The 22,599-nt window shown below is 38.8% G+C and overlaps 1 protein-coding gene across 2 annotated transcripts; it reads left to right on the plus strand.

The window, feature by feature from the left end:
- Positions 1–4,277: 4,277 nt before the first annotated feature.
- On the plus strand, positions 4,278–16,794 carry HACD1 (3-hydroxyacyl-CoA dehydratase 1). Of its 2 annotated transcripts, none has more exons than XM_068934647.1 (7): positions 4,278–4,588; positions 9,016–9,133; positions 10,451–10,469; positions 10,557–10,639; positions 13,336–13,457; positions 15,728–15,906; positions 16,589–16,794. In XM_068934647.1, the coding sequence occupies exons 1-7, from the start codon at positions 4,461–4,463 to the stop codon at positions 16,669–16,671; spliced, it is 732 nt and encodes a 243-aa protein (XP_068790748.1). In that variant the 5' UTR covers positions 4,278–4,460; the 3' UTR covers positions 16,672–16,794. The 2 variants fall into 2 exon arrangements, with proteins under 2 accessions (XP_068790748.1, XP_068790747.1); XM_068934646.1 differs by having other exon boundaries at positions 4,313–4,588; positions 10,551–10,639.
- The last annotated feature ends 5,805 nt before the right edge of the window (positions 16,795–22,599 follow it).

A 22,599-nucleotide genomic window follows, 5' to 3' on the forward strand; every position in this document is an offset into this window, starting at 1 on the left:
CGCTGAGTTTGGATAAACCAGTCTCAGAGAAACAGGATATTCATCTCACTTTAACATTTATGTCCTTTGACATGGCAGTTTGGGTTATACTTCTGCTTCTAAAAGGGATTAAATAGGACAATACACAGTGGCCTCTCAAACGGATGCTTTTCAGACCATAAGTATACTAGGGCTTTTCAGATATTGGATAATCAATTTTTGTCATACAAAGACGGCTAAAAGTTCACACCAGATTTTTTATATTTTTATATTAGGAATACTTAACGTCCACTTCAGCCTGTGTTTATGATACCTGTTTGCCTTTGCTGACTACTAAACTGAGCAGACTTAGCATAAATCATTTTCCTTGTAGTAACAGGTCAAAACTCCAACTGCTTCAGAAGTACCAAACACAAAGACATCTTCAAGTTCTTCCCCCAAGACTTATGCAATCCATACTACGCTTCTGGGTCTTTTGAAAGCACCTTCTATCTCATTCCTACAGTAGTAAATAAAATAATGGATATACATACCTGGTTGAATGCACGAAAAGTAACGAAACACTGTGTTGCTCAATTTAGACATACCTAAATACTATTTACTTGCATTCACCCTAGAATACCTCACTGATTACCACATACCACAAACCTAAAATAGTAAGCAAGTACTATATATAACATGAAGTGAACATGAAGTGAGCACAGACCAGAGGACAAGCAGAATTTCAGTTATTAGTATTTTACAGTTTCTCCTTCCTCAGGATATAAAATTATAATCTGGCAATTAACATTTCTGAAGGGCTGACTCTGCAGGGCTTGTACTAAGCAATTTCTGCAGTGCTTCATGGTAGATGACCTTCCCTTGAGATAATGGCGCTGATAAATTATAATATTATTTTCAGAGTGCTCCAGCTGTCCACTTCATAGGAATGTGCCCATATTGGATAGGTACATTTTGTAAAACAGAATTGTTGTAGAGCACTGCGTGAGAAAATAGTTTTCATAGATCCACTTGTTATTCCTGGAAATGAATTGGAAATAAAACCCATTCAGGCTGATATTATTTTGAATATCTATTTGTTCAGCAGGAAACCTATAATATAAATGCGCATAGATAATATCAATAATGAAGACGCCAGGAAAACCGTTCATTTTTGTAGCAACAGTATAGCAATGTTCATGGTTTGGAACGATAATGAATAAAGGAGAACACCCTGTGTAAGCTGGGAATGAGTATGACACATAACAATGGGCTCATTTACAATACAACGGACCTTGATCTACCTATCTCACCTAATGTATTAAGAAGTTTGATTTCAGACCATATTTGACTAACAGCCAAGTTGAGCTAAACTGCTGTCAGTCATAATCTGATTTAAAAAGTTGTACTGATTTACATAATGCAATTAATGTATAAGTCAATTTAGCTCCATTGATTACATTTCTACGTGTAGACAAAATTGGTCTCATGAATCATTTTGAGATTTTTGGGCCAGATAGTGGTAGCTGAGGTTGAAATATTAGATGAAGACATTGCACTCTGAAAGAATTTGACGATGTAATAATTTTTCCATTATAAAAATATAGTCTTTCTAATTAAACACAGATACCGTACTAAATGCTTTGGAAAAAAAGCCAACATTTTATCAAATTTAAAGAAAGGATCTAATAGTGATTCAGAAACTATAGACCAGTAAACTACAAATATATACATGGCAAACTGACAGAAGTCATGAATAGAAACAGAACAGTAAAAAACTTATGAAGAGGAAATGATGTTTCAGCAATGCAATTCCCATTGCAATTCCTGAAACATGTAATTACACGGAAGAATAAAAGACAAAATTATGAACATCACAAACACATTTTGAAAAGGCTGCTGAAAAATTGTCACACAGGAACTACCAAGGATATGAAGTAGTTGCAGATTAAGGAACAAAATGTTACCATGGATCAAAACATGGGAGACAGACACAAAGGGCAAGCATTCTTTATTATGACAAAAATAAATTAGTCGAGTTTTATGAAAATTCTGTAATAAATTTGGTGCTTAATATTACCTGTATGGAAACACAGATAACTAGTAAGATGGCAAAACTTGCAAATAGCACAAAATGTTTAGTTCGTTCAAATCCAGACAGGATTATGAGGAAATTCAGAAATCTCTAATAAGTTGGGTGAATGGGTGATGTGATACCAAAAGAAATTGTATGTTCATTAAAAAAAACCCAATATTAGAACAAAAACACTGGGTTACTTATCCTCACTAATACATTCTTAACTAACCAAATCAACGCAGGACAAACCTGGACATCATTATAAAGAATTTATGCACCCAAAATGAATAAAGAGAAAGAAAACAGAATTCTGGTAACACAGAATTCTGATGAAAATATATCAATCATTGCTCATCAAATTTCAAAAGGTTCAATGCAAATGCATGGAAAACATCCAAAGAAGGATTTGAAACGGAAAAAGCTTACTTCAGAAAGCAAATAAGATTTATTTCCTCAAGTCTATTCTGGAAAAATTCTCAGAAACAGATGGCAAAGGATTGCTGAAAGTGTAAAAAAATCACAACTAATATTGAGAATTTGGATCATGTACTGCCTTCATCCTTGTAGCATACTCTAAGCTCAGAAAGCTATTCAATGAAATCACAAGTTGGCAAATTCAAATAAGACAAAAGTACTTCTCATATAAAGCACGGTTAGCTTGTGATACCCATGTCAGCACTGCATTGTTGAAGTCAACAGGTTAGGAAGGTTTGAAGACAGAAATGAAATTTACAGGAAAAAGAGAGTGTTAGTAAGATAACAAGAATACCCAAAATTAAAATACTAAATGGAGAAAATGTTTTGGGAAGCTACAGTTTAAATCTACCTATACCTGTTACATTAAGATAAAATTTAGGCTCATAATTTCTTGCACTTTCCTCCGAAGCACAAGGTTGGCAACAGGTACTAAATTATGTCATTCAATCCTGTATGTTAATTCCTCTGTCTAGATGTGTTAACTAGAGAATTCCCAAATTTGGTTAGATGTATGACTACCTGAGCAAATTAAGTGCCTTTTATATATTATATGGGTACTTCCTGTAGTCTTACTGGCACCTAGCTAGCATCATTTTGCCGAGTACTCCCTTTGCATGCACATGTTGTACATCTGCTGTTGCCAGGAGGAGTGTTATTGTGTGGCTGAAGGCTGAAGATCCGCCTGTGTGCTTTGGTGTGGAGAGGGAGAGGCAGCCACACTGAGACTCTGTATGGCACATCTATGAATCCCTTATCCAAAGGCTCAACGAGGTGAAACTTCCGAGACCATCTCAGTGTTTAACCATTGGGATGGCTTAGTCCATCTCAGAGGAGGTAGACTTGGAGTCTTGAAATCTTTCAGGACACTTAGAGATCCCTCGTGACTCACTTGTGGATCTCTTCAGTCCATGTGCCTATGTAGAAGGGATTTGGGCTGAAAGGCAATGGTTGCAGCGCCTAACTATTGACATGAGGAGGCTGAGGGCACATCTACACGGCCAAAAGCAGTGAACAGCAGGGGTGCCCAAGCCAACATGGATTGAGCCACCTGAGGACGGCTGATGTCGCATCCATCTCCGTAGGAGTACGTCACACTAATATAGCTAGCACTGTCGCCCTCCCGGCTCCAGAGCTAGTCTGAGCAACGCTCCTTGCGCAAGTTTTGGTTTTATGTGCCAGGGGTACACTAATTTCCATGTGGCGGGGGGGGGGAGGGGGAGCAGACAAGAGTTTAAGGAAACGGAGAGATATTCACATCTCATCCTTCAGTCCATCAGCTGGTTGCCTTTAAGCACGAGGAAGAATTTTTTGCCCTTGGCAGGTGTCTGCCTGAGCGTCCCTCAGACTGCTTGAGGTGATGATACTCATCCAGAGGGACTGGCCTGGAAGGCAGCCTCCCCCTCGGGTCATGCTGGCAGGTGGCTGCTCGGGACGCGAGGCCCTCGGGCCATGTCCCGACCAGCCAGTTCCCGACCAAGCACCCCGCAGCGGGGCAGCCTCCCTCCAACGGTCTCTCCCGAGCAAACGGCCCAGCTCGCTCAGACGTTTGTGCGTTTTCCACGAAGAGCGGTGCTGTCCGTCGCTGAGGCTGGGGAGGCTGTGCCGCGGCGGCGGACAGGCAGCGGGGAGGCTGGCGGCGCGCTGCCGACGCCGCGGACCCCCCTGCCCGCCGTCACGCCGCAGGGCACGGCCGGAGCCGGCGGCCCGTGTGAGGGCCGGGCCCCCCCCGCCCCCGGCTCTGCCGTGACCCGGGGAGCCCCCGGGCGCAGGAGGGAGGAGCGCGCCGCGGCCATGTGAGCAGCGAGCGGCGGGCAGCGGCCCTCGAGGAAGACAGATGGGGTGAGAGACAGCGCGAGGTCCAGCTGTCAGCGCGGCCTCAGCCCCGCCGCGGAGGGAGCCCCTCCTCCCCGCCGCCCTGCGCCTCTCGCTCCCTGGCCGCGGGGAAACCATGGCGTCCAGCGAGGAGGCCGGGGGCGGCAACGGCTCGGCGGAGGAGAAGGAGAACGGCAAGAAGAGGAGGCTGGGCGCCGTGGCCACAGCCTGGCTCATCTTCTACAACGTCGCCATGACCGCGGGGTAAGCGGCGGCGGTGGCCCCGGGAGCGCGGAGGGCGGCGAGGGGGCTCCCGGCGCCGGGCGGAGGGGCTGGCGGGGCAGCCGGGTGCGGCGCGGCAGGAGAGGCGGGGGCCCGGGGCCCGGCAGGCCGGAGGAGCCGCGGCGGCGAGGACGCAGCCGCGTGGGGCGGCTTCGTGCGTGGGCAGCCGGGGGGGGGCGGCCAGGGGAGCGGCGGGCAGTGGGGGCTAGCCCGTGCCTGCCTCGCATTTCCTAATACGGTGCAGCGTTGCCAGCAGCGAGCGCGTCATCCCCGAGCCCGGCGGAGAGGTTAAGTTTAGCCCGGGCCAGGAATGCGGGGCGGGGGAGCCGCGCGGGCTGCCTCCCTGGGCTGAACGCACTGCCGCCGCCGCCCGGCCCGCCCCGGGCCGCCCCTCCCGCGCGGCCCTGGGGGGCGGCGGCGGCGGGTGGCGCCTCAACGGCCGCCTCTCAACGGCCGCCCGCCGGCGGGACGGCCCCGGCGCGGGCGCCGCCGCGGCGCCCCGCAGGGGGCTGCTGCCGGGCGGGGGCGCTTCCCGCCGTGCCGCCGCGCTTTGGGCGCCCTGCTCCCGGGCGCTGAGAAGGCTGCGGGGACTCTGGGTTTGGGGCGAGCTGCCGTTTGCCTGCTCCCGCGCCGCTTCCTCTCAGGCGGACGGGGCCGTTCAGCGGTGCAGCCCCGAGCTGTGGCGCAGGCCAGAAGCCCCTGGATTAGATGTTTACCTAGTTAGGGTTTGTGGTTTTACGGTTTTTGGAGGTGATGGGTTTTTTCTGGGAAGCTCTCTCGGTTTCACTCTGAGGAACGCTGTGCCTTGGATAATTCACAAGCGTATTAGAAAGTGTTCTTGTATGGTCCCACAAGTTGCAGTTTTACAGTCCTGAATTTCCCAGTGTTGAAACAGAAAGCCCAGGTCACACATCTCTCAGTCCTTCTCTGCTGAGGGGTAAAATGCCCTGTGTTTATCGTGGGTAAAGTTATGAACTGACTTTGTAAATTCACAGCTAATTTGCCATGTGGATATATTTTTTTTCAAATATGTGAATCCTGGACCTAAGCAAGCAGAACTCGGGCAAGTCGGTGGTATTGTAGGAATTTCCAGGACTGAATGTGGTCCGTTGTCACATTCACTGCTAGCTGTCATTTCACTGATGAGCAAGGTGATCGATGAAGGAAAAAAGACCTGTAATAACACGAGGTGTTCATTTAAACTAACGCTCAATATTGTAATGCCTTATTTGGAGAAAAGTTGGTATTTATGTGGAAAAGAAGATGTTTTTCTTTAAGAACGTGCAGGTTTATATGGTTAGTTCTTGAAGCACATATTTTCACTTCTTGAAGATATATCCTGTTAACTGCAGTTCTAGCAACACACTTGGGAAAAGCCTTGTTAATTTCCATAGGCTTAAAAGAAAACTAAGAACAAACAGTTTTCTGACTTCTAGGATGAAATTGGTCATTAAAACAATTTACCTTGGTGAAGTTTTCCATCATTTAAATTCTGCAGATTAAAAACAAAGTGCTATAGTTGAAACAGGCGTTCTAGAACTGATGCAGAAAGTCAGGGAATATGCTTTTAATGGTTTCTGCCCACTATCCTCTATGAATCTTGAACATCTGGGATAAAGTCTAAAGATACTGAAGTCTATTCATATATTGCTTTTGAAAAGTGCTTTTACTCATTGTGATTTTTTTTCTAGTTTCCAGATTAACGTTAGCTCATTGCATTCACTGCCCACTTGTGTTCTATATGTGTGAATTGGCTGATGAACACTGACTCTTGCCACTGACCTTTATATGTATGCAAAAGGTTATTGAATCATTTTAGTTTGGACCTTATGTGCTGATTCAGCCTCTCCCACTTCCTCCTCTCCATCTTCCATTGTAGTCAAGAGTGATTAAGACTTGCAAAATTGCATATTTTATGAGGAAAGAGAGAAAGAAGAGATAGGAACAAATTCTTACAGTCTTTTCAAGCAGATACCATATAAGAGAAAAATGAAAAAAACTGACATAGGTAGGTATGTAACAGGGGCACTGCAAGGATGTAAATAAATAGCAAGAACAGTATATTTGTCCATTTGCCCAGACAGCGCAATAAAGCAAAGTGTTTCTAGAATTTTAACAACCAGCCTAATAAAAAATTGCATTTTATCTTTCTTTCTCACAAAGGTTTAAGGAGTTTATTCAGAGACTAAAATGACAGGTCAGTACCCAATCTTTCTGAAAATCCCAACTGGAAATCTTACCTTTATTGCACAAAGTGTTTTCCATTTCCTGCTGATTTACGATAGTCAGTACAAGGGCTTTCCTGAGATCCCAAATCAAAGTCACTGAAAGCTAAATAAAAAGATATGCAGAAATTCTTGTCCAAATAATAATTCATTTAAGAAAATCATTTATGCAGTCTTTGCTTTTGAGTGTATTCTGAGAAGTTACCTCTCTGTGCAACCCTGTTGTTACAGAATGAGGTGCAGAAAATGCCGTATTGGATTAGATGTATATGACTTCTCAGGCCACTGTTAGCCCAAAGTTGTTGCTGTCCCCATTCGTGCTGCCAGCTAGATGCCAGCTCCCTGTCACCTTCCTCTTGTCAAATACTTTCCTATAAAATAGGGCAGCCTTACTGTGAAGGAGTAACAGCGAGATTACAGTATTTCCTCATTTTCATGGAGGTTGGAGACATATTTAAGATCTGTCAAAAAATCTAAATAATATTTGTGGTGGCAAATTATGGAGCCCTAGCAGATCACGCTTGGTACTTAAAGTAGAAGAGAGAAAGGAGAGGGATCGTTCCTATAGTGTGGTGAAGCCTAACTCCGTGTCAGTTCCAAGTACTGTCGTGAAGGGCTGGAATGGGCAAAGTGACGTGACTGAGCAGTAATAGACTGTGTGTGAGAATTGTGAAGGGAATACAGCATACTGTAGGCTGAAACTGCAGTATATGCCATAGGAGGGGAATAGAGAACTATCCTGATCCCTGCAAGTCTCACATCATTCTAGCATACTAGGTCCAACCAAATATCCATCTTCCCTGGTACCTCATCTCCAGTGTTAGACAGTAGATGATACTGAGAGAAGAACGTAAGAGCAGGGCAAACATTAGAGATACGTCTCCAAAAATTTCTCAGACCCCGGTGCTGTGAGGACTTCCTTAGCCAGAGCTTGCATTTGTACAACATGCTTGCTGTGGCTTTCTGTATGGTGAAAGAATTGAATCATTGCCGCCCGGATAAAATCAGACAAGAAGTTAAGCTCATGTAGGTAGTTTTTCCATGTTACGCATGATTTCTGTCTTTTCATTTCTAACTGTCAAAATACCCATCTGTAACTCTATGTTTATAAGTAGATGTCCATATTAAAGGGATTTTGTATTTTCTTAGCCTTTGTGGTTTAAGCCTGAAATTTCAAGGCATCTTACTAACATGATGTTTGTAAGAATACGATATATCTCTGCATTAACAATAGAACATATGGTACTCTGTTTGGAAAATCTCAATTATATGAGCATAGATTAATTACATGGAAACAACTGCTCATGCTTTTGGTTATGAAGTTTATTTTTTTGGTCTCAATTTCAGTTTGAGAATCCAATTTGACTCTGATCTCAAATTTCAATTCAATTAAAAGATATTGTTACTTGCTTTCATTTACATAGAAAGATGATCAGTTGATCATGATTGTTCAGTTTCCTAAAAAACATATCAAAATTAGCCAAGACCATCAAATATGCTAGCTACATATCTCTCTCTCTAGAAGTCAGGAGTCTAGACTGCCCATTTTTCAGCACTTCAGAGAGTTTAATTGCCAAAGATGGCATCTCAACACTTTCTGAAAAATGGATCCTACTGGTAACTTGAGTTGGACAATCATAAACAGAAGCATTCAAATCACTGGTCAGTTTTGAAAACTGTTGAGCTGTGAGGTCATTCGTGAAAAATGTAACAGTGATGTGGGTAGGTTCTAGTCCTTTGCTCGTAGAAACCTGAGGTCCAAAATGGTGACTTTAGTGCTCAGCTCTCTTTTTTTTTTTTTAAAGAAATCATCCTATATTTTCAAATAACAGCAATTCACAGTAAAAACAGCTAAAACACATGCAGGATTATGTAAGAGTGAAAATATGTAGTCGCTGTTAGGGAAAAGTCTGAGCGCCCCCAGTTTAAACAGTTCAAATTAATCCTCTGAAGATAACCAAGTCATTCTCTGTCCTATTCCAGGTAAAGCGACATAAAAGTGCAATGGTTATATAATATTAAATAATATTTATGTCTAAAGATATGTTTAATAATCTCCTAAGAACACTGACAAGTGCAGAATCAAAGATCTTCTTTGTAGAAACTATTCTACTAAATTATTCAGGGTGGATGGATATTTTTAGAATTCTCATTTGAAATGTATCCATTCTCTGTCTTTTGTAGGTGGCTGGTGTTGGGTATTGCCATGGTGCGGTTTTATATGCAGAAAGGAACACACAAAGGCTTATTCAGAAGTGTTCAAAAGACGCTTAAATTTTTCCAGACATTTGCTTTGCTTGAGGTAAATTTTAAACATTACATTTGCTTGACTGGATGTTGTGTATTGTAGGAAAAACACACATTAGTAACCTGAACTTAATATCAACATATTGATAGGAGTATTTGCAGTCCTTTTAACCTTATTTAAGAACGTTTTTGGGGGGGGGGGCAAGGTGATTGACTGAATGGATATACTTTTTCAAATTTAACTCTAATACTGCCTTAAATCAAATGTTGCCTGTGAATGACTTTGCTTTGAAAATCTTTAAGAACTGCTGTGTAGTAGATCTCAGCAGCTGAAATCTCCAAAGGCATTCCAGCAGAAGTTTGTAAGCCAGTGGATCTACCCTCTAGCTTAGTAAGCGTCTTGTCTTCCTGCAAAGATGACTGCTTTCCCCTTGTTCCTTTTGCTGGACCCAGTAACTACCTATGCTTCTACTGTTTCTGCTTGTTTCCAAATTGGGTTCACATGCCCCATATAATCTGATACCAGTCATGCATTGAAACATGAATGATTCAGAAACAGCAGGGTCTGTGCAAATTGTGCAAAATGTTCTTGAAACGATGCGACTTTTTGCCAACTCTAGACTGGAGTGGTCTCAGTGTATGGTACATCTGTCACATGAAACTACTGAGTGTATTCAGCCCTTTGGGTACTTTCTCAGGCGCAACAAAAAGTGCCCATCTAGATTTGCACTCTTCTTCTGGATCTGCCCGTAGCATCTGTAGTTCAAGGAACTATTTAAAATTGTGTAGCCACCACCTGTAAGCTTTTACGCTGTTAAACTTTCACAGTAAGTATTCCTGCTTGAATCTATCAAAAAAATGAAAAGCACTTTATTTGCTGAGCATTACTGGTCCAAAAAAAAAAAAAGAAATTTCATAGCTGTAATTCACAAAATGATCATGATGAAATAATCCATAATAGATACAGAACATTTTAAAATTGCTATGTGTTTAGTATCCCTTATGGTGCCCTCCACATTTTCCTGTAAAAGTCTTTCTTGGATAAGATACTGGAAGGAAGACCTACCTGTTGGAAAAATAAATTATTTCTAATTATGTGAATACTTAATGTATAAAAATTAATTAGGAAAAGAAATCTCTTTCTTACACAGCATTCACACAAATCAGATACTAAACCAACCAGAGAATTACCTCCAGGGTTCTGAGGTGTATATCCTTTAAATATGCTGAAATGTTAATTGGAGTAAAAAGTAGCATTCCAGCATCAGAATTAAGCCTAGATTTATATTAATATCAAAAAGGCCGTGTTTGTAGTGCAGATAGATAGTGACATTCTGTAAATCAGTAACCTTTAACTTATTTTTGTTTACAGGTAGTCCACTGTGCAGTTGGTGAGTCCTTTGTTTTAGTTTCTCATGTAACTGATTAAAACACGAATTATGGAACAGAGATAATATATTTCTCTTTTTAAGGAATAGTTCGCACCTCTGTGCTTGTGACTGGGGTCCAAGTGAGTTCAAGAATCTTCATGGTGTGGTTCATTGCACATAGCATAAAACAGGTACGTGTGTGAGCAAGTTGAGTTTTAATTGTTACTAAGGAGGAGCTATTAGTACGGTTCTAATTTCGCCAGGAAGACAGATTTAAACATTAATCAAGTTCATACAGAGGATGGTTAAATACTTAAGTGCAGTTTCTGCAGTTGGGCTAATGATTTGCCTCTTCTAAGGAGACTGAGCCTGGATCTTAGGTGTGTCTTGTCGTCACTGGCTTTGGCCTTGTGCCAGCGGTGGCCTGCCTAAGTCAAATTAAAGACTAGTGTTTTTATTCACCAACAAATGTAGCACAGTGTCGCCTCTTCCCTTTCAAGAACGTAAATTAGCACTTACTGAATGAATCTAAATGGAAGTAGGTCTTATATTAAATGCATGTGGACAAACATGGTTGTGATTTTGCGATTTATGTTAGGCACCTTCTCAAGACTTTAAAGTTAAGATAATATTAACATTAGATGGCATGCACACTCCATTGTTTTCATTAAAAATATGTCAAGCTGTCCAGCATGTCATAGTGATGCTACAGTCCCCTATAAATGGTGACAATTTATTTGCCTGGCTGGAGATGGTTATTGCGAGTCTAGTGACTCATTAGTAGAGGAGTGCTTAGAGCTAGTAGATAGGATGTTCAGTTCACTTTCTGAGGTCTGCTTTCTGTGAAGGGCATGTAAGAATTAAATGATTTTGAATCTGTGCACCTGCATTTCTTGAAGCTTAAAATGCTGAGCCATTAAACTATCTCACCAGTAGATGGCACGTGCCTTTCCACTGATGGGAGATAGCATCTGCCTCAGTATCAGTACCCTTTATTTCATACCCTTTATTTCAGTTCACAGAGAACTCATTTTCTACACCTCATCTTTTCCTTTACTGTCACATTTCTTAACATGGAATAGACTTTTCATAGCTTTTTTTTTTTCCTTTGATCAGCTAAGTGTTTTTATTTTTGCTCTTACGGAAAAAAAGTCTCAAAGATTAACTTTTTTTTTTTGCACTGAATGTTTACCTGAGCGCTGGAATATGGCACTATTTTTGCCATTCTGTTATGCTGCAGTGGATTAAATCTTTAGCATGTCCAATCATCTCTGTTTCCTGTATCTCTAGTGCAGTAGTAAAGCTGTATCCAAGAAAAATACATCTGAATGTATGTCTGATTGCATTTCATGCTTTTGCTGCGTAGCGGGCATGAATGTTCAGGGTCACTTTAGGTGGTAAGAGGCATGTAAGAGGCATGATAGCCGGACCCAGATCTCTCGCTTGACTAGAGATTTGCAAGGCAACAAGTAGGAATTCCCTGCATACTTACATAAAGCACTCCTGCTTGGATTTAGCAATGTGACATGAATCTAAGTGTGAGCTATCAGTGTTTGCCTCTACTCTGCATGAGGCTAAGAACGGCCTGATTCTGTCTTTTTCTTTACTCATATATTTGGGTGTCTTAGCACTTCAGTTGCTGTTTGTTTGTGGGTTTTGTGGTATTTTTATATCTCCTTTTCTTTTGCTGCTGTTGGTGAGATCCTTTCATTAAGACTGCAGCTTCTTTGACTGACCCATTGAGGGCACGATTTTAGGAGATGATGAGCACTTTAATTTCTTCTTTACTTCTGACAGAGTTGTGCATGTGCAGCATCTTTGAGATGTATTAAGCCTTGTTACCTTGTTGCGTTTTATTTTAAAAAATATTTTCTTTTTTTTTTGTCATTTTAACAACGCTTGTGTTACTTTATTTTATTTCACAGACGTCCCTGGAGCTTTTCAGCCTTCAGGCATGGAAGTGCATTAGCAAATTCCTCCCCTTTTAAAGAAAAGAAAATTACTTGTGTGTAATCTCAGAAGGTAGTGTTTGCAGTAGATCCCCACGTGCCTTCTTTGCAGTTAGGGATTTTTATTTATTTGTTTCACTTAGAGTGAAAATGAGCTGCTGTTTTGAAACAGCAGGTAGATACGCTACCTATTGATGAGGCAGTTTAATGACTCAGAACTTTAATCTTAAACAGGCAGTTGAGTAAGTTTACCCAAAGCTCCTAGTCTACCAACTGCTCTTACTTCAGCGATCCAACTCTGTTCCAACTGCTTAACTCTCTCGCAGCTCCCCAGATATGATATTCTGCTACTAGTTTCCACTTCCAGTCTTTAGATTATACTAAACAATTATTTTTGTCTAAAGTTTCCTGGAGACATGCATTATATGATGAGGAAGAAGCAACAACAGTCCATGAGCTAGATAAAAAGCAAGAAAAAGGTTAGGAGACAGAGAGCAGTGAAATGCAGAGTGCGTAAAAACTGATTATGAAAGGAACGTATTTTAGACAGTGGTGTTTTCTTTTTGCTATTTTTAGGAAAAAAGAAAGTAGAAAAGTAAATGAACCAAAAATAATAAAAAGGAAGATAGGTAGATAGCATAGTTCTACTGCAGAAAGAAAAAGAAGAGTAGGAATAAACTGAAATACAGGGTGCGATACATTGATATTCTCACAATGGGTAAAAATTGTTCAGTTTGCAAAATGTCTGTATGCTAGTAAAGATATATGATAAAAAACTGTACATGGTAATGTCTTCAGCATATCATTTTTATGCCAACATTTTCTCTCTTTACAAAATGTTAGTTCTTTCCCACATCTCTTGAACAGAAGTCTGTTACAGTTTGCACAGAAAAGAAATTTAAGGATGAAGAAAGTCTTGGTTCTTTATACTTCTGCAGATCCAGAATGAGGAGAGCGTTATTCTTTTTCTGGTCGTATGGACTGTGACAGAGATTACTCGATATTCCTTCTACACATTCAACCTGCTCAACCATTTGCCATACTTCATTAAATGGGCCAGGTGGAGATGTCTTGCACTTTAGTTTCTCATAGTTCCGTGCATGCCGGTTTCACGCATGCTGAGCTAACACACAGGAGAGCAGATGTTTGAGCTTTGGTTATGTGTCAGCAGAGTGCAAGTTGGTTGCTTTCTGTATTTGGAGTTATTGATATTTGGTTTAATATCTGAGGTTTAATATCTGAGGTTTTGGATGTGATTTGTCCTGTGCTTTCTGTGCCTCATGGTTTGAACTTAGTTTTAATTTACGTTCATATTTTTTCTTTTACTTTTGGAGTCACCTTCTAAATTAATAATATGACCCCTTAAGATGCTTTTGAATAGAATGCCCAAAGTTAAGCATCTATATAAATCTTCATAGATTTCAAGTCTTTGAAATTATGGGAGTTATGGTGTCTCGTTTTTTATTCATATTATTACTACCTGAGAAGTTCTGCTTTATCTGCTGTTTTGTAAAGCTATTATTCACATGGTAAAACTAAATTTTGACATACCTTAGCCCGCATAAGAAGTGTGTTCATTATCAAAACTACTTTGATACTGAAGCACATTTAAGGTGTATCAGTATATCAGATACATTACAGAGGCTGCGTATTTATCAGGGCACTTAACTAGATGAATAACGTTTTCTGTAGTTATCATTTGAAAAATATGTGCCCAGACAGACGGACTTACAGATGACCATTTATTCAAAAGTATATGTTTGTTTATTTTGCTCTATTTTCATTTTATAGATATGCAGTTCTGATGCTTCTAATGCACTTCTTTGAGGTGGCTGATATTTATGTACATTCTTTCTTTTTGCTAATACCTTAGGTGGTTGGTTCGGTCGTGTTTAAGCCGTAAATGGCAAGCTTAAAAAATAACAGGGTACTGTTTCATTAATGAGTTTTTCCATAGGCCTCAGGAAAGAGAAATGCATTCAGAAAGCTCTGCATTGACTGGCATGCTTTTTACCATCAAGTTAGTGTATCTTGAGTGAAAATTTTTTTTTTCTTCTAATAGACAGTGAGGGAAACTAACATTTTCACAGCAGGGTTGCATTGTGAAATATACTATAAACACAACATTTGAAAATGAATTCTCTTTTCATAGAGTCCAAATTTCCGATCAAGTATTATGGAGAATCAGACAACACAGCTGGGTGTAATTTAGCACTCCTAGGAAGCTGGACCTTTCTCATCTGTAATTTGACTTTAAAAGATTTGCCTATCCGTAGTTAATAGAACAGGTATAATCTATATTTTAGTTCAGAATTTATACTTGTATTTTTTCACTGCACAGAGACAATCTATGTGTAGGTCATGGCATCAGTTCCTCCTTATATCTCACATAATCTGTTCTCTGACCTATGAGTCCTCTAAGCCCATTGGCTGCTAAGAGGGTTTCATATTCGATTGCTGCCATTTTGAATCTCATTTCTTTTGCTCATGGAATGGGCACTGTGCGTTTCTCTCGGCTCCTGTGAGAGAGCTCTCACCGCTGTTCCCTGCGTGAACGCAAGAGAGCCGTTCCTTAGGAACGGCTGCATCTGCATGGGACGCTGTGCATAAGAAGAACGGAAACCCTGGTGATTACATTTTTCATTTTTCACCATGAATGTGGTCTATGGCATGCAAAATATATTTTCTTTAAACTGAATTTGTTTGCTTTGCCCTTCATTTGGACATGTTCTGCCTATTTTAAAGTGCATCTGCTAAATTGATGGCACTCTGGTGTTCTTTCATTTTTAATTTCCCTTTCCATAAATGGTAAATGCAGTATTATTTAGACTTCCCATATGACAGTGGGAAAGACGGGCTTCTTATGTTTCTCAAGATTTTCACGACATTTGAAGAAATGGTAATAGACAGAGCTGATCCAGTCTGCATGCGCTGTGACAGAGATACATATGATCATCTAAATTTGGGATCCAGTCCTGCTCTCAGTCTAATCAGTGACAACAGGACCAAGACCAGTAAATAATAAATAGGATGTTTAAGTAAAAGGGCATTATTGGAGACTGCGAGTTTATGGAGTAATTTTTTGACCGTTTAGTATCAGAAGGACATACAAACACCCTGACATTTCTCTGTTATTGAATAAAAGGACTGAGGAGTAAATCCTCAGCAGTTGTAAACTAAAGTAGCGCTATCCAAAGTAACTGAAACTGGATCTGGTCCTTGTTTTTGTTACAGGAACTACTGTAATTCATTGCTGTGCCACTAATAATTGCAAGAGGAAATTTTAAATTCATGGTGTTTCTCACAAGGATTTTTTTTTTTTTAACACAGATACAACTTTTTTATCATTTTGTATCCTGTTGGAGTTGCAGGTGAACTGTTAACTATATATGCTGCCTTACCATATGTGAAGAAAACAGGAATATTTTCAGTGAGACTTCCCAACAAATACAATGTCTCTTTTGACTACTATTACTTCCTTATCGTTATCATGTTCTCCTATATACCATGTAAGTATTATTTAACTTTCGTAGCACTAACAACGTAATAATCAATTGTTAGCAATGCTGGCAGCACAGCCTGTAGCTAAATGTACTGAACATTTTCCACAATAAAAGCCTGATTTCTGTTGCTCAAAGCTTTGCTGTATTTTAATTGTTTAGGCTGAAATTTTCCATCCTGTTATCTGCCTCAAAACATAAGTTTTCTGGAAAATTTCAGTGAAAGCGCTAACAACATTTCCAAGAACAGGATTAAGTAAAAAATGCTTTATGCTCACTTAAAGAAATGTTTGTAATTGTTTCGCTGAGAATTTCTAGTGCCTCTCCTGCTTTGAAGCAATGACTTAAAAATTGTCCTGCAAGTTGTGCCAGAGATTTGCCTTCTTTCTAATGCTATTAATGTACATTTACTTGTGACCTCTGGAAATCACCATTTGAACATGCTCGGGAAAAACTTGTAGCAAAATTCTCTTAAGATTCCATCTTCACAGAAATCCCCCTTCCTACCCCCAGTCCTCTCTGAACAGACTTCAGTCCCTATTTTACCGTGTTCATGACTTGCTATCATTTGCCTCATCCATTTGTGTCATTGAGTATCATAATATTTCCTCAGTTCAGCAGTATGCAGAATTCAGCATGGTCTGTTGGATTTTTTAATCTAATTTACTTTCTTTTATATTCTTTCATCAAGTATTTCCACAACTCTACTTCCATATGCTGCGGCAGAGAAGAAAGGTGCTTCACGGAGAAGTGATTGTAGAAAAGGATGATTGAATCAACCCATGTAACTATGGTGCTTTTAAGAGAAAAGTGAGGGTAAAAACCTAAAACTTCCTGTGCTTTTTCTGAGTCCAAGTTTTAACACATGGAACAAGAATAAACAACTGCATAAAATAACATGGATTGTATTATTTTTAGAATTTAACATATCTTCAGACTTACCTTTTCATTCTTGGCTCCACCTTTCAGTTTAACTGTTCATTTCTTCAGACAAGTTTTTTTCTTATTTTCAATAGGTTGACAAATAGCTTTAGCAGATTGAATAGCTGGCTAATGTGCGTTCTGCTATGAAACCTGTAGTCATTATCAAGAAAAGGGAGAGTTAACCAGTCATACTGAAATTCAGTCTTCTGGAAAACAGAGCATAAATTAGGTAATGTTGTTTTTCATAGACTGGGTGGCTTAATGTTATCTTCCTTATTTTAAGATACTAAATCTTTCATTTTTATCAACATTTAGTACGACTTGAGCCTCTGAGAAAGTGTCATTAGGAGTAGTTAGTTTAAACTAAAGCTGAGTTCATAATTATGTTGGACTTGAATCAGTCAGCTTTATGTTAAATAATACCTTTACATTATAAGTACTGTCAGCATGTTCAACATTCTCTGAGTTACAGGATCACATGGTAGAATTCCAAAAGTATTTCTGAAAGGAGCTGAATTCTTGACAGTGCAAATTTAGATCTCTCTGTACTTTCATTTGCAGTTTAACAGAAACGTAGAGTAGTAGATGTGTTTATACTAAAAAGCTTGTGCTAGGGGATAGTCTTGATGTGCCTACCTTTCTCTAGCCAGTGGCTGAAGCAGGATTTGTTTTTTGGATAAAACTGATCGTCAGCATAGTTCCTATTCTAAGTTCAAATACGTATACAGAAAAATTATGGCATTATATTTAGAAACTGTAGCTATAGTGAGATATTTTATTTTTTATAATAATCTAGGTGGGATAAAATGTAATTAAAATAATTTATTAAAATATAAATTGTGCTTTAAATCATCTCATTATGCAATATTTATTGCTCCCTCCCAATTATTTTTTTATAATGTGATGACCTAATCCTGTTTAACATCTTCAGTAATCTGCAAGAGGTGTCTACCATATATTAATAAAAGTTACAGATGATATTACACTGTACAATACCTGAGCGGGAGAAGTCCAGTGGTAGCTAGATTAAATATAGACAAGAATGAGATGCAGCCTAAGAAATCGAAAGACAAGGGAATGCATTTGAGGAAACTTGGATGCTCAGTGAGAGAGAGAAGTTTGAAATGTAGTAATGTGGTAAGAAGCCTTGGTAGTATAGGCAGTGAAATTGCTTCTGGCATCACTAATGTCGAAAGAGGAGGGTATATGTAGATGTGCTGCATCAACCAGCTGCAACTAAGAATGCTCTTAGTGTGACTGATGAGGTTATCTCTGGAATACTATTGTGCATTCTGGGTACCTCAGGAGTGAAGAGTTGAGTCAATCTTCAGAAAGGTTTGAGAACAGGAACAGAATTGATTGAAGTGAAACAGAAGTAGGAAAGTTTTGAGTCGTTAAGTATGTATAGCTTTATGTTATGTGACAAAAACATATAGAGGAAGAAGGCTTAATAGTGTGAGGGTATAACTAAAACATTATATAAAATTGAAACAAGGTAAATTATCAGAAAATACAAATAAATAAAAATTCAGGAAAATGAATAGTTTAAGGAAAAGATCCCATCACAAAGCTCAGTTACGTTCTGGAATGATGCCGCAAAGCTTATCAGTGTGTGCAATTTCTTGGAGGGTTTTAAGTTAGATGTAATGCAATATTGGAAGATAATCTTGCTTTGGCAGGAGTTTGAACTACACAATTCAATAGGCAGTTTCCATTTCTAGCTTCTGTGATTCTATAATAATACAATTTTTTTTTTTTTGAGTGTAGATACACCTTTTCTGGTGAATCTGATGATTTAATAAAAAGCAAGGATTTACTGTATCCCTAACCTCTGAATTCCGTTTTGTGCCTTAGAATTGTGATATTTATACATCTCTGTTGTTACAGATAAATTAGTTCCCTTTTAAATGACAGGTGCACAGTGGACTTGAGATGGAATCATTGTATTCCTAACAATTTGAGAAGGTGTAATCTTTGTATATTTTAGAAAAAATTTCATGCGAGGTGCTATAAGTTATTAAAATACTTTTTCATATACAACTGGAATTACTGAAAGTTTCACCTATAAACCACATTTACACTACTGATTCACAAAATATTTGCTTGTATTACGCATGTTCAGACTAGTAGTTGTATTTGTCCAAAGTGCTTAGTATACTATTTTATAAACTTTGCCTGCATTTTAGTCCATGAGAGCATCAAGGTAGCTCTTAGAAACATTTCTCAGTTAGCAAACAGAAGAATTTAATGAAATATGAGTAAAAAAGATTAGATGAAGTTATTTGTCCTCTTTTTTACTGTCGGCGCAACTCACTGAAGACCATGGCTATCAATTTATTGAAAATGCATTGGATACTTTAAGGATCTGATTTTGAAATCCTTTACTGGATGAATGTTTCCCACAGACACTATTCCTGTAATTATACAATGAATACCTGAGCTATAATATTGTATTACTCATGTTGCATTTGTTCTGTATGTGGTTTAAGGACATTATCATTTGGAATTCAAAGAATCATTTTTATATTCTTTTGTACTTGGGCCTTAAAAAATTACGGCACTGTTCATTATGGTCTTGGTTTTGGGCTTTTATAAAGCATCCGTATACAAGGTAATGATAGAACTTTTAAAGTGATTTACAGCTGCAGTAGTAATACTAAAACTACAACTAATGATGATTTACAGTATTGCATTCAATGGTATGTAGACCAGAGAGGTTATCAGGTAGATTATTTACATGACATATACTTCACAAAAAAAAAAAAAAAACAGGTTATTTTCTTCCTCATCTTTTTCAACTGAAGTCTTTCACTGAAGCCTGAATATCTCTACCTTTTGTTTTTAAACTTCATTAAATATCTTCTGTGGGACAGTGAGAATTGCAGGTAAAATCCTAGCTACTCAGATTTTACTGGTGACTTCAGATGGGCCAGGATTTATGGTATGCTTACTTAAACTTCAGCATAACGTAGTGAAACATTAACTTATTCTAAGCAATGAATACTAAAAAAGTATGATTTTCATATGGTGCTGTCTTTCCAACTCCTATTTGACAACTGTCTTCATCTTTGTATTCATCTCTGCAATATTGCTAATTATTTCAGGCATTGAAAACCTCCTATTTAAGAAAGATTAGGAACATATTCAAGTATCAACCTCTAATGTTTTGATGTAGTCTTCAACAAATTGTTCATATAAAAGTGATTCTTCATTGTGCTATATATTCCTTCTTGAATGGATTAATATAGAGTATGAGCTTATAAAGCTGATTTGTGACAAACCTTATAAAGCTGATTCAAATTCCTAGTCATCAAGTGCCATTTGCTACTGTTGATGGTAACACTGCATTTGAACGCAGTTGGATTTCTTTAGGGTCGGGTTCTTCTTTTTTTTTTCTCCCCTTTGCCCCACTGTTCCCACTGGAAAAGGCTGTTCCAGATCAGATAAGGTGAATCACCTCATTTCACAGCTGTGTGCCTAGAATGTCTAAAGGCCAAATCGGGTGTCAGGGCACGGCTGATACAAAGGGGTATCAGATTGAGAAACTGCGTCCTCCACATCAGCTGCCAAAGAAGGTCAATGAGGCCATTGTGAACAACAATTGATACAACAGTTTCTCACAACATTTCTCACACTTCTTACTGCACAGGATTTGAGAAGAGAGGCAGCTAAACCTACCCTCATACCCTCTGCACAAGGAGCTAAGGAGATCAGCTAGTAGGGTCTCTGTGTGCAAAGGGTATGTTACATAAATGGGTTTTCTGCTCTACTAGGCTATCTTATTAGTATCTATAAGCATGTATTTCTTGAAATAATGGTATGCCAAGATAGCTGTGTCACACTGCTCTCAAAATTAACAGCCTTGGAGAAACTGTGCAGTATGCTGCATCTCCTAATTCCTGTTAAACAACATTAATAACACTTAGCTAGGTTCAGGTTAATGGACAGTTTGCAATGCATAATTAACAAGGGATTGCATGGAAACTTTCTTTGTGACCAAAGCAAAGCTACCTTTTCTTATCCAGGAATACATGTGTGTATTTTAAATCTAGGTGTAGCTACTGCTCTGACTGTGGTACTTACACTCTTCACAGTAGGTTACCTTAGTGGATATTTGGATATTTTTGTGATTATTAAATACATTGCAAGGAAAATAAATTACAACCATTACAATAAATTACAAGTTAAAGTAGATTCTCCATTAGCAAAATATATGAATTGAATTCTAAATTAATTAATTTGAGGAAAAAAAGGAAGGAAAATTATACAAGTAAGCTTTCTGCACCTTACAGGAGAGTTTCATAACTCACAAACTCACAGGCAAACTGGCTGCAGTTGTTTATAAAGGATTGGTTAAATATGTTTTAAACAAAAACGTTGAAAGCTTTTCTGAAGGTTAAATTTTGTTTCATAATTTTTTGTTTTAAAATGTACTCAGAGATACTGTATTATTTATTATCAAACAGTTTACAATTTAAATTCATGCTAAACTTTTTGTAGATGATTTAGTGTAGCCTATTTAAATGTGTTGCTTTATGTTTGTTATGGCAGCTTAAGACACAAACATCCTAGATTTCTGTAAAGCTCTTACTACGTTACCCTGTTCAAACAGATTTCAACATTGCTAGGATGTGCTAAGCTTTACAAGGCCACGCAAGTGGCACATGAACATTTGGCACAGAGAGCTCTTTAGACTTGCTTTCATGGCTGCATTCCTTAATAGTGTACGGCGCTGTTGGTTCAGGCATTGAAGTATCCGGTATTTTAAGTTGCTGATAGCTTTCTAGTGGTCCTTCAGTGCCTTTAGGACTGAAGACTTTATAGATGTTAATAAGTGATTGATCCTTTGAATTCTCAGGTTGAGAAGACCTGATCGTATGAATTCTTAGGTCATAATAGTAATACTGACTAAAAAGTAGCATTGGCTGTAGCAAGATAAACTGTGGAGAACCTGCTTGCTAGATCACTCTAGCTCTGTTACAGGAACTTGCTATCACAGTCAGGCCTGCAACTGGTAGTGGTTTTGGAGCTTCTAAAATGTGTAATACTTCCTGTGTCATGTTGTGTAAACTGAAACATGTTCTTTTTTTATTCACAGTTCTCTTGCTTCTCTGTTCAGTTTTGAATGTATTTTATGTCGTTTCAGTTGGTGGCTTTGTAAGTGTTAAGTACAGAAAAATTTATCTAAGCATATCATGTACAGAAATGTACTTAAGGATTCTTAATAATGTATATGCACTGCAGCTGCTCATTAATGTGTTTGTTATTTTTTCTCAAATGCATTATCATTAGCAGTATGTGCAGACAAAACCTGACAAAATAGTACTTTTAATAACTTACTTATTTGCAAAGCTTAAAGGATTTGTTGAGCTATAGATTCAGATACATGTTTTAGAGATTGTTAATACTGTAGCACTGTAGAAATTCATCATCGATTAAAAGACATGTTCTAAACGGTGTTCTATTTGATTTTTTTGTGGCATGTAGAAATCAGTCCTTACAACTGTATGGAGTATTACACCAGATTGGTACCTGTCTACAAATACTATTTTTTTTATTTCAAAATTAGGGTTATTTCAAAATTAATCTTTAGATTCAAACTACAATGTATTTACTATTAGTCAGTCTTCCTTGTTAAATTTCTTAAAATATATTCCATTAAAAAAAGAGGTAGACGTTAGTCGTAATGTGGGTTTATCTTCTCTTAACAAGAGGGAAAAATATAGTGCATTAAATAGAATGTGTAGCATCTGTCGACATATGTGAGGACAATCCACG

This window comes from Struthio camelus, chromosome 2, assembly GCF_040807025.1.
Source record: "Struthio camelus isolate bStrCam1 chromosome 2, bStrCam1.hap1, whole genome shotgun sequence".
NCBI lineage: Eukaryota > Metazoa > Chordata > Aves > Struthioniformes > Struthionidae > Struthio > Struthio camelus.